The 15,539-nt window shown below is 45.3% G+C and overlaps 1 protein-coding gene across 1 annotated transcript; it reads left to right on the top strand.

Annotated features, from left to right (window-relative positions):
- The first annotated feature begins 2,266 nt into the window (after positions 1–2,266).
- On the top strand, positions 2,267–14,552 carry LOC107106822 (leptin receptor overlapping transcript-like 1). The gene is made up of 4 exons (XM_015407037.1): positions 2,267–2,341; positions 6,754–6,829; positions 9,822–10,008; positions 11,740–14,552. Exons 1-4 carry the CDS (start codon positions 2,326–2,328, stop codon positions 11,854–11,856), a joined length of 396 nt encoding a protein of 131 aa, XP_015262523.1. The 5' UTR covers positions 2,267–2,325; the 3' UTR covers positions 11,857–14,552.
- Positions 14,553–15,539: the final 987 nt, after the last annotated feature.

Raw genomic sequence — 15,539 nt, 5'->3', positions numbered from 1 at the left:
GGAGATCAGTTGTAAGTCCAGGAAATCTACAGACCTCCACCTGGTGGTTGGTAACCCTAGAGCTCACAACAACCCTGGGAAGCATGTTAGGTTGACACAGAATAACTGGCCCAAGGTCACCAAGGGAGCTGACTGTCAATCTGAACTTTAGATCCTAATGTGACACCACAAGGCAACTCAGTTACTTCCTACTGTATTTATTTATATTTACAGTTCTCATAATCTTCTGAATGCTTCTAGGTCCAGACTGAAGAACTCAACAGGAACATCCTCTGGCCATACTTTTTGCTTTATTTGTTACATCATGGCCTAAAGCTACCGCCACTAGCATTTTAACTATTTATTAAAAGGTAAGGGTTCCCTTGCTCGAAAGCCAGTCGAATCCGACTCTAGGGTTGCGGTGCTCATCTCCGTTTCAAAGCCGAAGAGCCAGCGCTGTCCGAAGACGTTTCCGTGGTCGTGGCCAGCATGACTAAACACCAAGGCGCACGGAACGCTGTTACCATCCCACTGAAGTGATACCTATTTATCTACTTGCAATTTCTTGCTTCCGAACTGCTAGGTTGGCAGGAGCTGGAACTAGAGACGGCAGCTTACTCCGTCATGCAGCACCCGGGTCTCGAACTGCTGAACTACCGACCTTCCACAGCCTGCAGTTCAGCGTCTTAACCACTTGAGCCACCATAGCTCCAACTATTTATTAGTGACTTGCTATTGTAATATGTATGAATTTTAAGCGTTTTGTATACATTGAATTGTTGTTTTACTGTATTTTAACTTTTAATGTAAGCCACCCTGAGCCCGCTTCTGCGGGAGGGGCGGAATACAAATTGAAAATAAATAAATAAATAAATAAAATAGCAAGATACTTAATAGCGGCTTGTGTGTCCCAAAGGTATTTCTGCATGTGACATGCCTTAGCAGGTGGATCTTTTTCCAGGAGCCGTGGGGCTGTTTCCCAAGCAGGCCGTGTACTGGTAGAAGTGGTCAACCTGGGAAAACTCTTTGTAACAACTTTCTTGGAATCCCATAGAAGGAAATAGTTTTTGTTCTTCAATCTAGAAATTTTGTTTTTAAAAAATGTTTTCCAGTGCTGGTGTTAGTGAACAAGCTCTCTCTTTCAGGAAAGCTTGGGCGGATAAAATGGGGAGGGAAAACCTATGTATGTTAAAGGACAGAATAATTTACTCGATAGATGTGACTTAACTTGTGGAAACAGAAACCAGGCAGAAGTATTTTACAGGATCTGTATGACTAAGGGGAATGGTGGAGGGGTATGAGTCATATGTCTAATTCAGTAGTGACTACATGATGATGTAATGAAGATGAAATTAGGAGAAAAGTTCAATGGCTGGAAGAAAATCTAGAATTCTTGCAATTTTCGGCCACATAATGAGGCTGCAGTCCTGTTATTCATTGGGAATAAATCTCATTGAAGTTAGTGGATAGGATCAGAGCCAGTGTAATGTAATAGAGTGCTGGGTTGAGTTTGTGAGACTCAGATTCAGATCTGTCCTGTGCCATGGAAGCTTGGTGTGTGGACCAGTGACTCTGTCTTTCAGCCTGACCTACTTTGCAGGGTTGATGTGCGGGTGAGAACCTGAAAAGGTTGGAATTTATTTCTAGCAGTTTTCACCCTGCTAAGACGAAGCTAGCACATGATGCATGCCTTCTACTGAGTCAGGCCAACAGATGAGCAATACCCACTGTGGGATATAAAGATAGATCCAGGTGGGTAACCGTGTAGGTCTGAAGCAGTAGAACAAAGTTGGAGTCCAGTGCACCTTTAAGACCTACAAAGGTTTATTCAAGGTATAAGCTTTGCGTGCAAGCACACTTCTTCAGATATAAATATAGATTTATAGATTTCATTTCTAGTCCTTTCTCACTAGGACTCCAAGGGTCGCCAGCCTCCAGATGGGGTCTGGAGGTCTCCCAGAATTAGACTTACACACTACATCATTTCCCCTGGAGAAAATGGCTACTTTGCAGAGTGAACTCTATGACATTATAACCCTACCTTTCCCAGGCTCCACCCCCCCAGGTGTCTAGAAATTTCCCAGGCAGAGTTCGATAAATCATTCAGTCAATCGGTAGGCTTACTGCAAAATATTATCACAGTTGAAAGATTTGAGCACCGGCCGGCCAGCCGCTCTCGACTTTCCACACTATGACTGACCACTCTACCATAGAGCTTGAGTCCCAGACCGGCCGTTGGAATGCGTGTCCTCAGATCGCAGGAAACCTACCCTGGGAGCGCGTACTTCCGGGGCTTGTCTGTTGTTGGCTGGGAGCGGCCTGTGCGGCAACAACAGCGGCGGCATCATGGCTGGCATCAAAGGTAGCAGCCCGGCGGCGGCTTGGAGGGGCGGGGAAGGGAAGGGCTGAGTCGAGGCGATAGCAATGCGGTGGAGGTGCGGGGCTTCTCCCGGGCCTGGACGCCCCTCCGCCGACTCTGGTGGTGACGCAGCCCGACGGTCCCGGGGTCCCGCTCGGTTTCCATGGAAACGGGAGCCTGGCTGGGTCAGGGAAACACGGAAGCGGGTGGAAAGTCTCCCCACTCCCCTGGCCCCGCACCCCCCAGCTCCGATTCTCTCCTGGATCCCTGGGAGCAATGCTGGCTAGGGTCTGCCCAAGCAAGCAGGTTTAGTCGGTATTTTTCTTTTTTTTAAAAAAGGCTATTATCTATAAATAAGGTAGCTGACCAGCACCTCAACGCGCAGCTACTGTATACATCTGAGTATCGTATACAAGGTGTATTTATGCTTACTGACTGGTACGTGGATAGAGCCTCAATGCACAATGGCAGTGTACCTTTGGGTGCAAGATCGAAGGGCTTGTTGACTTCTGTGACTACCCTAAGAGCAGGCCGGTAGCCAGGATTCCTTTTGTCTGGGAGCATTTAAATTTCTCGGGAGGCACCTAATTTAATTAAAGTAGGCACTGGCCCGCCTAAAAGTATGGTATGGCTGGCTGCTATCTTTTTTCCCTTTCCGTTTTAAAAGATGAAAAAGAGGAATTACATCCTGTAGTAAATGGACTTTTGGGTGATAATCCTGTGCAGATATTTCTCTGGAAGTGAGCCCTATTGCACTGCGGGTGGGGGATTGCCTTGTGGTGCCTTAAAAGCTAGCAGTCAATGTGGCTTCGGCTTTCATGGGTGCGATCCCCTTTTATGTCCCCGAAAACGTGCGATAGGATGAATGTGTCTGTAAATTGCCATAAGGTTGTTTGATGTTTTGCTAAGGTAGCACAGCTGCCCTACTGGAAATGATTGCTTTTGAGCTTAGTGGGATTTACATCCAAAGAAATGTGTGTGATGCCTAACAGCACATCTGAGCGGTGGGCTTCTCCTCAGAGCCTGTGCGGTTACCTGTTGCCGAACCTCACCTAGAAAAAACCTCAGCCTTTCATAGCTGTGTATGTCTTTAAAACATTTCCATTTTTGCCATCTGGAAGTAACTCACAACAGTAATCGTATCATTAAAAACAGCCACCATCTGTGCATGCTTTCCTTTCTCTCTGGGTATGACATAATTGTGATAAATAGGTAGGACTTTTTGGCACAGCATAAGTCAGATGCTTTTATGAGAAGTGCTGGGGACATGCCACAACTGTAAGATACCAGAAGAACTGTCCAGCATGATGTTTCACACCTGGAGTTCTTATCTCATAATAGGGTCAAGTGAAATAACTTGGAGTCACTTAAATCAAGGGAAACCCTAGAGATCTAGATCCCGCTGTGATTATTTGTCAGGTGTGCAGGGAGTGTTCCCTCTAAACTGAGTCACAGTTTTTTAGCCTCCAGCTCACACATTTTTGTCCTAGCTCAGGAAGGATGGCTCCACAGCAAACTCATCTATGCAGTAGCCAAATTGCTTGCTCACAGCTTTAATGCCAGTAGCTCGCAAAGTAGAATTTTTGCTCACAAGACTCCACAGTTTGGAGGGAGCATTGGATTTTGAATTAGGATTAGCCCTTCACACCCCTTCGCCAATCTAAAAGAGACATAGGGAGCTGCCATTCACCCCTTTAAGGGAACATATAGCTACCAGCAGAACAAATAGCAGTCTCCTGGGACTAGTTTAGATCTTGGGAACAGAGGTGGAGGACTTAAATCCTTCACACTGCTGTCTCAATCCAGACTGAGCCTCTGCATGCCTGACAGCTGAATTTCAAATACACTCAGAGCTCCAGGTATGGATCTCTGAATGTATCAGGTTAGCTTGGCCCTGGGGGAAGGGCTGTTTTGGCAGGTCTGTTGTTCTGTAGCCACGAGTGATATGATCATATCATGTGACATTGTGGACAGAATTCCTTTATCCTTAAAAAAAACAAAAAAAAACCCACTAGGATTTTCTGTTTCAAATCTTAATGTGCTATAAATAATACGAACCTAGAGCACGAATAGCTACAATATGGTGGGAGTCATGAGATTAACGAATCCGCTGTAGTTCCTGTATGGTGATGAGGAAGAAAAAGTTGGGCTGCTGATGTGAGTGGTGACAGGCTGATTTTTCCATGTGCAATATAACAAAGTTTGAGTCCAGCAGCAAAGTTTAATTCTGGGTATAAGTTTTCAAGTTTTATGGATAAACATATGGAGCAGAGGTCCATCAATGGCTATTAGTCACAAGGTATAGATAGGAATGTTCGGTCTGGGGCAAGTGATGCTCTGTCTTCTTGGTGCCTGGGGGGGTCAACAGTGGGAGGGCTTCTAGTGTCCTGTCCCCACTGCTGGACCTCCTGATGGCACATGGTATATTTGGCCACTGTGTGACAGAGTGTTGGACTGGATGGCCCATTGGCCTGATCCAACATTGGCTTATCCTTATGTTCTTATGTGAAAGCTTATACCCAGAATTAAACTTTGTTGATCTTAAAGGTGCCATTGCACTCACACTTTGCTGTGTTGCTTTAGACCAACATGGCTACCTCACCTGAATCTATTTCCATGTGCAAGTTATTCTTTCTCATCTGTAGAGGCTGACTATGAGGGTAAATGAGAATCAAATTGTACATAACTGGAAGAGTAGAGGACCTGGATAGCCTAGGTCAGATAGATCTCATCAGATCTTGGAAGCTAAACTGGGTTGGCCCTGGCTAGGAGTTGGATGGGAGACCTCCAAGGAAGTCCAGGGTCCTGATGTGGAGGCAGGCAACAGCAATCCACTTCCAAATGTCTCTTGCCTTGAAAACCACGCAGGGTCACCTTAAGTCAGCTGTGGCTTGATAGCAAAATAAAGGGGAAATGAAACTACAAGTAGTCATAACTGAAGTTAATAATAACTATGAGGAAATAACTAGTTTTATACTGTATAAACGAGCGTATTGTATATGTCAGTGGCTAGCAATGCAATCATATGAGTTTTATTTATATGCTTTTATAGATCATCCTACTGAGACTCAAGGTAATTATCACAGGATATAAAACAGTGCAGTTAGACAGGGAAAGTTCAGCAGCGAACAGTGTGTTAGATATAGGTTTACAGAGTTACATAACAATGCAAACAACAGACAAGGTATACGACGAACAATACAGAAAGTCGATTATAAAGTATATGGCTGCACAGTTACAGCAAGTGATACCTATGATAATCGTTGGAGCAGACTACAGTCTGCTTCCATATAAAGGTGCACAGCTGAGTCGTTCCATTCTACTACATTTCTAATTTCTTTTTGAAAATGCTCTCTTGAACATTCTATGGAATGACAGAAGGATGGGAGCCCATATGCCCTTTTAAACTTTAATTAGGAGTGACTGAACTGGGAATTAGGAGGACCTCATTGGAAAAGTTGCCTTGGCTGTGAACTCAGTTGAGGTCTTCAGCCAGCCACTCTCTCTCTCTACCCCTCTCTCTAACATATGGGAAATAATATCATTTATTTACTTCTAGCAGTTCATAATTTTAATTATGATCACTTTACAGGGTTGTTGTAAAGATAATGAATGTGGGACACTTTGAATGCTCTGACATATGATGTAAACACTGCTAAAGGGTTCTGGATACAGGAGCTCTTTTTAACCTAATAATTGTTGCAATGTCAGCTGGAAAATTATCAGCACCGTTTTTTATAGGTAATAGACAGAGGCTGGCCACAATACACATCAAAGAATCTCTACAAAGGGGGCAGTCATGGCTACAATGACGGTATTGAAAACTCTGTGGATTAACCTCCCCTACACACACACAGGTTTGCAGAAAGAGCTATTGGCATTGTGGCAGTGGTGCTAGTTACCAACCCCAGAAGGAGAAACGGGTGGAGGTAGGGGAGGGAGAAACGAAGGCAGCACAGAAAGAGGGTCTAGAGAGGGCAGGAGAGGATTTCCCTCTCCCTACAAGTCTCCATTTGACTGTCCTTAATATGGAATATTTAAATTGCGTAAATAGCAGATTTCCACCTTGTACAATGCTGTACTTCTAGTACAAATATAATTAAAACTGTGCGACTGAACAACAACAATAATGCCGTACTTCTAGTAGAAATATAATTAACAGATGTCAGTTTATGCCTAATTCAAATGTGACTCGGGGGGAGCACTTCCCTCTACTATATGCTTGCCCTCTCGCTGCACTCCATTGTAGTTGTTCAGTGTCTTATTTCTTTAGCATTCAGCCTCCTAATTTGGGGGGGCTGGGAGGAGGGAACAGAATCCTTTTCTTGGCCTGACCTATAGCTCTTGGCGGTAGATGGAGAAAATAGTCCAAGTACTTTGGGAGATTGATACATTTCTGTGTTCCTCCTTCACAGCTCTCATTAGCCTGTCCTTCGGGGGAGCGATTGGGCTCATGTTCCTGATGCTCGGTTGTGCCCTTCCACAGTACAAGTAATGTATATTTTTCATACACTGTTTTGGTTCCTTCTCTCGCTTTTGTTTGTCATAGCAATAGAACAGTGATATGCCTTTTAACTTTTATCTCTGTCCTTTATTCCTCAAATTCTTGGTGCTAAACAAACTGGTGACCTGTGATACAAAGTGAATCTGGGGTAGTTCTGAAAAAGAGGGAGGAACCCGAGGAAAATCAGAGCAGGCAATGTAAGGTGCTTTGTTTCTTCCTCAGAAGCATAAGTTTGCCTATATGGCTGCCCTCAGCATGCTATTAAGTAATCAACTCTGCAGTTAAAAACAACAACCCCAAGATGGTAAAACAGCAGCAACCAAATTGATGGGAAACCGACCAGCACCCCAGATCATCTCCAGTTTAAAAAGGTCTCTGCTCCCCTTCTGAGAATGTGACAAGAGCAAGCTCAGGAAATCAATAGATTGGACAGTGCAACAGCAAAACCCAGCCTGACCCCATGAATCCACATGCAATTTAGAACAGGGCTCTAGGAAGTTGTGGATGCTGAGTCCCGATGGGCTAAGTAATTGGAGGGAGACTGCCTGGCTCTTTTCGTCCGCTGCTCCTTGTCCCCATCCTCACTATTCTACCATCTTGCTTTTTTTCTTTTTTTGGCATGCTCTCAGCTGAGTATTGAGCAGTGCTTAGACATGTGCTCAGGTCTTTTCCCTTCCTCATTCTTTGATGCTGTGACAGAGAAGATCAAACCGGTCACACGGTGTTCAGCTGAGCCTTGTTTTCTATGGGGAACCGATAGGCTAAGTAATTGGAGCGAGACTGCCTGGCTCTTTTCGTCTGCTGCTCCTTGTCCCCAGTCCCACTATTCTACCATCCCTTTTTTCCCTTGCTTTTTTTTTTTTTTTTGGCATGCTCTCAGCTGAGTATTGAGCAGTGCTTAGAAATGTGCTCAGGTCTTCTTCCTTCCTCATTCTTTGATGCTGTGACAGAGAAGATCAAACCGGTCACACGGTGTTCAGCTGAGCCTTGTCTTCTATGGGGAACCACTCAGGCAAGTCCCCGCAAGGCTTCTGGCCTTCTTTCCTCCATAGTGCAAAAGGCAAGCCATGCCCCTGAGATCTGGAGAGGGAGGAAGACACCAGCCATGCCTGAACTCAGCTGAAAATGGTCCCTAATCAGCTAGATGCTGACACGGTTATCGATTGTACTCTGCTGTCACGAAGAATGGGCTCAGTGCATTACAGATCAATGTTAGATAGTGGATAGACTCCAAAAGATATGGAGTTTGCAATCTGCTAAGTGTGAGCTTCTGAGGCACCCTAACATAATATGGTGCAACAGGGCTGTAGTTGGTTCTACAGTATAGTTTGGGCTTTGAATTGGCTCAGATATATGGTCCCACTGCTGTTTGGACTTGTCATTTTCAGCAAAATAAACACATTCTAAATCCAGATAGAACAAAGCTTGAGTCCAGTGGCACCTTTAAGACCAACAAAGTTTTATTCTATCTGAAGAATTTTGCATGCACACAAAAGCGTATACCTTGAATACCACTTTGTTGGACTTAAAAGTGCCACTGGGCTCAAACTTTGTTTTGCTGCTTCAGACCAACGTGGCTACCCACCTGAATAAATCCAGATAGGTATGTTATGGATCACAGTGGAAATGCTTTCGGTGACCAGAGTATCCCAAAGAATGAGCTTCTTCCATGCAACGAATTCAACTAGTCTAAGAGAAACTGTCCATGTGCCTAAAAAAAGTTGTTCTCCATAAGGTGATAACAGCCTTTGTTCACAGATTAAGCTGTTTCTAGTTTCACCTGGAGACACCAATCTCCCAGCCTAACAAGTGCCCACAGTTTTTCACCGGGGCTGGTAGGTGGGAGAGGGCTGGTAATAGAATATGCGACTTAATGTCTGACCTTAGCCATTCGGTCCTATTGTGCCTGCCAAAAGCACAAGCTCTCCACTGCCTTCAACAGCCATCAGATCTCTCTCCTCACTTCTCTGGCTTGAGCACTCCTTGTAGTTCCAACTCTCCATAGTCTAAGCTTGTTTATCATATGTTGCCCTATTCATCTCACTAAAAATACATGCCTGCTCCTGCCGACCCTGTTGAAGCCAGGGGAGACCTGTCCTTTCTTGGATATGGTCAGTTATGTCGATCCAGGCTCCTCTTGTCTTGCCACCTCCCACAGAAGGCAAAGTCAATGGGGTTCCGCCTCCAGACAGACTCCGAGCTTGTCTGTCTTGGAGTATCAGCAGTGAAGCACAGAAGAGGAGCCTATGTCCAGTCAGTGAGACCACACCAGATCAGTCAAGAGGAGAAGGTTATTTATTGACGTCAGGTTCCGCAAGCAAGAATTGCTTAAAATGGCTGAACCCCGAACTGCGCGGTTTCGAGGCTTTTATACAGTTACAAGTGACATGTCACACAAGCAGAGCATAAGAGTGGAAACTTTCTTTACACAGCACCTCTTTCCTGTTACAGGATATGTCTCTATTTCAGTGCCCCATTTCATTTTGCTTGCTTTACAAGTTAGTTCTAAAAACTATGCGCCTTCACACCTGGCTGTCTCTGAAGCTTGACCACAGCTTCATTACTATGGTTGCTGAGCCGATTCCAACCGCAAGGTTGACAGCGACACTCAGCTAAAAGGTTACACTTTGCAAAAAGGCTTTTAGCAAATTCCAAGCCAGGAAGCTGGGGTGAACAAGCTTTTAGGTAGGAGGACCGATGTCTGAGGACTGATATGGGTCAGGGCTAGCTGTATTATTAATGGATTATTTTTAATATCGCTTCAGTAGTTGCCTTAATCATGCCTATTTCAGCACTGGCATCCATTCAGATGATTAATTAGGAAGCCAAAGTCTTGCAGCTTAAGCAGTAGTGAAAGTGCTGCCCCAAAACCCTCGACGGACGTGGTTGCGTAAGGGTAACGGTACTCCTTATCTGAAGCAAATGCATGAAGAAAGTCAGCACAATAACTGAATGTTTGCATTTTCCCTTTGCTTCTAGCACATATTGGCCCCTGTTTGTTTTGTTCTTCTACATCCTCTCTCCAATTCCCTACTGCATAGCAAGAAGAGTCGTTGAAGACACAGACGCCGCAAGCAACGCCTGCAAGGAACTCGCCATATTTCTGACGACGGGCATCGTTGTCTCGGCATTTGGGCTTCCGATTGTGTTTGCCAGAGCCGCCCTGGTTAGTATTTCCTCCTCTTGAGTGTGTTTTTGGCAGCGGGGGTGGTCGAGTGCTTTAAAAAGGCCCGTTGTAGCACAAATAAAAGTTGTGGATTAGCTTAAAGCAGGACTGGCCCAAGGATTTTTTTGCCACCCTGGGTGATGGGAAGGGCCAACTCCAGTGAATGGAAGCTGCACTCCAGAATCTCTTCTGTTGTTGCCAAACCTTCTGAAGTGGTCCCTCCATTCTCGTGAGGTGGGGGACCAACAGTGCTGAAGTCAGCAGGGAATTGTGACTTGAGTGCTTCTTCCACAATGGCTGGCTCTCTGTGTTTGTTGAACCTGTGAGAACTCGCAGAGGAAGGTTCTCTCCCAGTACACCCCCACCAGCCTGCTCTCCCCCATCCTCATGGCCATGTCTGTGATGGAGCCACCACAAAGACTCCACCTCACGTTGTGCTTCTTTGAATGGGCTTTAGGTTTTAGTACCCTCTCCCAAGCATTGGAGGCCAGGGTCAGAGAGGGAACAAAACTGTGTGTCCAGTTCTCCGCAGACTTGTTGTTTTGTTGGTGCCGAAAAGTGCTGTCAAGTCACAGGGTTTTCAAGGCAAGAGATGAACAGAGGTGGTTGGCCATTGCCTGCCTCCACATCACGACACTTGGTGGTCTCCCATCCTATTTCAGGGCCAGCACTGCTTAGTTGCTGAAATTTGATGAGACTAGGATAGTGTGAGTGGTCTCCTTGGTGGTCGCCCATCCTATTTCAGGGCCAGCACTGCTTAGTTGCTGAAATTTGATGAGACTAGGATAGTCTGGGCTATCCCGGTGGTGCCATTGTATCCTATTTCAGGGCCAGCACTGCTTAGTTGCTGAAATTTGATGAGACTAGGATAGTCTGGGCTATCCGGGTCAGGCCATTGTTGTGTTAGGCTTCTCACAGTGGTGGCTGAGATCTCAAGAGGTGTTCTCATGAGATCTTTGCTGGCAAGAAATGGTTATTTCTGATCATAGTTTTGAGGTTTTCTACATAGTCCATTTGCTAGAAGCAGCATTTAGGATTTTTTGTAAAAATGCAAAATCTGCTCCTTAGACCTTTCTACACACACACACACCTTCCTGGAGATCCTACCCAGCTTCAGCTCACCTCTCATGGCTGCGTACTGTGTTTGAGGTGGCCGTAACCACCAGTTGGGTTAATGTCAGTCTCTCTTCCAGCAGCCGTACACCTTGTCCCGTGCCTGAAATCATGCTTTCTGACAGTACTGCACCAGAAGCCGGCCATTTTGGAGAGATTTGTACCTATTTCAATATAGGCCAGATGGCCCTAACGTCTTGCCAGTTGGAAATTGTTCACCTGTTCATGGGTAGCTGAAGATAACAGTGTGTGTCAGTGGCTCAGCCCCAGAGAATGTTGTTCTCATGAGATCTTTGCTGGCAAGAACTGGTTCTTTCTGATCATAGTGTTGAGGTGTGTCAGTGGCTCAGCCCCAGAGAATGGTCTGAAGGCAACACAGTGCTGTTTGACTATTGAAACTAGTCGGATCAGGCCCCGAGCTGTACTTGAACAGGAGACTGCCTGGGAACCATCTGCAAACCCATTTTGAGCCACTTGAAGTACAAGTGGGGTTGCAAACGTGGTGAGAAATAGAAATTAAAAAATAGTGGCTGATGTTAACGTGTGAAAACCTTTGCATCTTCCTTCTGGAGGCATAACTTGCATGTGTCTGTTTTTATTTCCCCTCCCCGCCCCTAGATTGCGTGGGGTGCCTGTGCGCTCGTCCTCACGGGAAACACAGTCATATTTGCCACCATCCTAGGGTTTTTCTTGGTTTTTGGCAGCAACGACGACTTCAGCTGGCAACAGTGGTGAAAAAAGAACGCTACAGAGAACTATCAGGCATCGTGCGTCATTCAGTGGCCATTCATCCAAGAGAGAGAACGGGCAATAAAGCGAATGTACTGTTTCTGCAGAGAGACCCTAGGCGTAGGACGCTCTGTCGTCACTTTCCCCCTCTTTTCACATACAGTTTTAACCTTTTCTTTGATTTCAAACATTTTTTAATTGTTGACGCCATTTTATTTTAATGTGGGAGCCGGAATACTTAAATGTGATGTTTAAACGTTTGTTTGTTTTTTTAAAAAAATTATAATGTGTTTAAAGATACCATTGTTTTCGGGGTTTTTTACCCTGGGTGATTTTTTTAAGCTGTAAGGTACAATCGTATAACCAAACTGACAACAAGCTGAGAGCGAAGCCCTGTCAAAGGGAAGCACTTTTTTGCCACCCAACCCTAGGTGTGTTTATTTGGAATTAAGTCCCATTGAATTCAGCAAGGCATAACTTCTAAGGAAATGTGCATAAGATTGCACCTTAAGTCTCCCCCTGACATCAGTAGGCTTAAACATGCGCTTAAGACTCCCTCCCGCCTTTTGAGCCCCAGAGGACTTAGGGTGTGTAGCTTTGGCTCGATTGTGCCATGAATTAGCAAATGTCTGCATGCCTGGAGAATTTGGGGTAGTGATGTGTGAAGGGCAGAAGAGAAGGGCTCAGTGAGTTGCTTGTTCCTATGTGGAGCAGGGGCTGGGGAGAATTATGCTATTGGTATGGGGCAGGACAGCTTTTTACAATAAAGGGGTTTCTACATTCTAGTTATTTTGGGACTTAGTGTTCATCGTACATACATTTTATTTGCAGATGCTGTAAATGGCAGGAGGCACCTCTCAGTAGGGGAATCTGACGTTTAAAAATCTCATTTTTTAAAGAAAAACGTTTTTTGAAACCTTTCTATTTATAAATATCGTATGCTTTTGACATTCTGTGTCAGCTCTTTCAGTTGTACCAAAGGGGGAAATGAACGGCACATCCATGGAACTACTGACTTAATGGGCACGAGCCAGCCAGGAGTTCCCCCCGCGGGATTCCCACGCAAAATGCATCCGCCCGCCTTGCGTTATTTCCCATGGGGTGTTTTGCGGGAGAACTTCCCGGCGGATTGCGCCCACTGCATTTGCAGCATATAACAGGAGGATTTCTGCTTCCCTTTTTGTAATTTATTTTATACACGGTATCAAAAGGCTTTTGAAATGGAGAGTGACACTTTTGCTGTAGGTAATGACTTACCAGAGCAGATCGATTGCTGTATTAAACTATTGTCAAAGTTTGGCTTGTCCGGCAAATCTTTGACTGAAGGGTGTATTTCTTTTTTTACGTGATTGTCAATGTTTCAATTTATGCATTAATGTATTAAGTGTTAGATCAGACCCGTAGTTCTGTTAGAGTACACCACTTGTAATTTTTCACTATATAATATTTGTTGCATACCTCTTAAATCGTCTTTTCTGTTCACCATAACTTCTTACCACATTTCTTAGCTGCTATTCTCGGGGAGTGATAACTTCACTGCTGGCTCTTCTGTTGGATGTTTAGATGCTTGTCTCTGCTAACCCCTGTGCATTCATCCAGATTAGTCAGGTTGGATTACTCGATCCAGTTGCTAAGCATGTTCCCTTCTTTTTTTAATTGTCAGCTTGGGGCATGATCCACAAGGGATCCACTCTGTAGTATAGCCCAATGGAATCTTCTCACTCTCCTGGGCTAAGCTGCAGGCATACGTGCACCCAGTGCACACTGGATCCTATTCCGTGCGAGTAGAAGCAAATTTTCTGACCTCCCTCCTCCTGCTGCGCTCTATTGAAATTTGTGTCCCCCGCCCCAGAGTCAGCAGGGACAGCACAGGAGGCAAAGTGAGGGTCTGTAGTGAGTGGTCAAGATGCTCCCCTCTTTCTGCCAGTGGAAGTGCCTTCCGCCAGTGGGAAATCATAGTTGGGATTGAAGCCATTTACTTGTATAGTTCCTGTACGATCCTGTATCCACCCTTCACCTTGCCAGGGCTCTAGAGAGGACCTTGGGGAGACGAAGGGCAGCCAGATGAGAATAAGTGAGCCCTGTATTGGCCTCCGGTTGCAAGTAATGCCTAGTGTGCTGCAAGGGCGTGACCAGGAGAGGGGCACGAGGGTTGCATTGAGCCCATATACAGATCATCTGTCACTGATAGAGCTACCTATGGAGGTTGGCTTGTGCACATGACCCTTGCAAGCATCAGAAACTGCAGTCATTTTAAAACTCTTTTATCGGTGCATAAGCGTCACTGGGTTTCTGTGCATTTTGTTTTCAACAACATATTAATGTCAAGTGCAAAGCAAACTTTGAAGCCTGATGATCTTGACAGTGGCATCTGTGTTGTATCATCAGAATAGGAACAGAAGATGGACGTAAGTGTGGATTGGTTTTGAAGAGGCTGATTCTCAAACAGAGCCGAGACCGAGAGTTAAAGAGCTACTTTTGGGGTGCCCGAGGGGATTTTTTTTTTGGCTTCCCCTTCTTTAAACAGCACATACCCATTCCATTCCACCCCAGTGTTGTCTCTTCAACAGCTTTTGAAGGCCTCTCGGTTTACGTTGCAAATTTGTCATCCGGCCAGGGAAGAGAGGCACAGAACTAGCTCCACAATTGTCTGTGTCTGGTCCACGTTTTTCAATATGGAAATCCCTAAGTACTTAACCCCCCCCCCCCCCATTTTATATGATGCTGAGTTGCCCTTTCAAATCCACAGAGCTTCTGTGGCAGATCTAGGCACCGTGGGTGGCGCATTCGTTGTCATAATACAGATGGATGTGACCTTGTTTTGTGACCTTCCCAATCATGTCCGATAGCAAATGGCTTCTCTTCTCTCATGTACTGCTGTTGCTTTTGTTAGTGGCTACCCCTCAGTTAAGCACCCATTTTCTGTATTTAACAATATAGTGTATTTTCTGTGTGTGAATTGTACGGGCAGCATTATGGTGACCATTGGCTCATTTTTATACACAGCGCTGTCTTATGGTTTTCAGGTTAGACATTTGAGAGGTGTGTTCTCTTCCCTTCCCCCCATGTAATATGCACTGAACAGCATTGCCATCCTTCTACCAAGAGAACTTTTGATGAGAAAAATAAAAATTTTAAATACCATCTTGCTTGGGCTGTTTAATGAGCATCTTCTGTTACTAACAAGGTGGAGAGTCGTCTTTGTTCCGGGCACCATGTGAATGATCTGCCTGTGGTTTCTCAGCAACAGGTACAAGGCCCGGCTCTTAAGATTGGCTGTAGTGTTCCCAGTGGGGTCTGGATGAGGCTACGTGTACAGGTGAAATTTCTGCCCCCAGCGACTCCAGAATTGGTCTCTCTGATCTGTATAAATGCAAATTTGCATAATTGTGTATGAAGCTGCAGCTTTTACTCTTATAACTTTTTTTCCTGCTTTGATATTCGTGAAGAGAGGTAAGCAGCTTTGCAGAGAAGCATGGGTCCCTGTTGATGCCAGGTGACGCCCCTTAGGGAGGGAATACCCAGATGCCTGCAGCCAGTGCAGAGAGAGAGAGATACCAACTTCTAGGTGGGGTTTGGAGACCTCTCAGTAGGGTAGCCTGGCATGAACTGGGAGCCAGCAGGAGATGGGGAGGTGGGTACTTGCTACAGGTGGAGGGGGTGTTGCTTAAGGTGCAATGACATCACGT

Source organism: Gekko japonicus, unplaced genomic scaffold (assembly GCF_001447785.1).
Source record: "Gekko japonicus isolate JY-2015 unplaced genomic scaffold, Gekko_japonicus_V1.1 scaffold2226, whole genome shotgun sequence".
NCBI lineage: Eukaryota > Metazoa > Chordata > Lepidosauria > Squamata > Gekkonidae > Gekko > Gekko japonicus.
This window is presented reverse-complemented; position numbering and strand designations above follow the sequence as displayed.

Bases quoted from the DNA above. Each gene is read 5' to 3' on its own strand.
- LOC107106822 (XM_015407037.1), top strand. The intron at 6,830-9,821 runs GTAATGTATATT...CTTTGCTTCTAG, and splicing joins TGTGCCCTTCCACAGTACAA to CACATATTGGCCCCTGTTTG. The intron at 10,009-11,739 runs GTTAGTATTTCC...CCCCGCCCCTAG, and splicing joins TGTTTGCCAGAGCCGCCCTG to ATTGCGTGGGGTGCCTGTGC.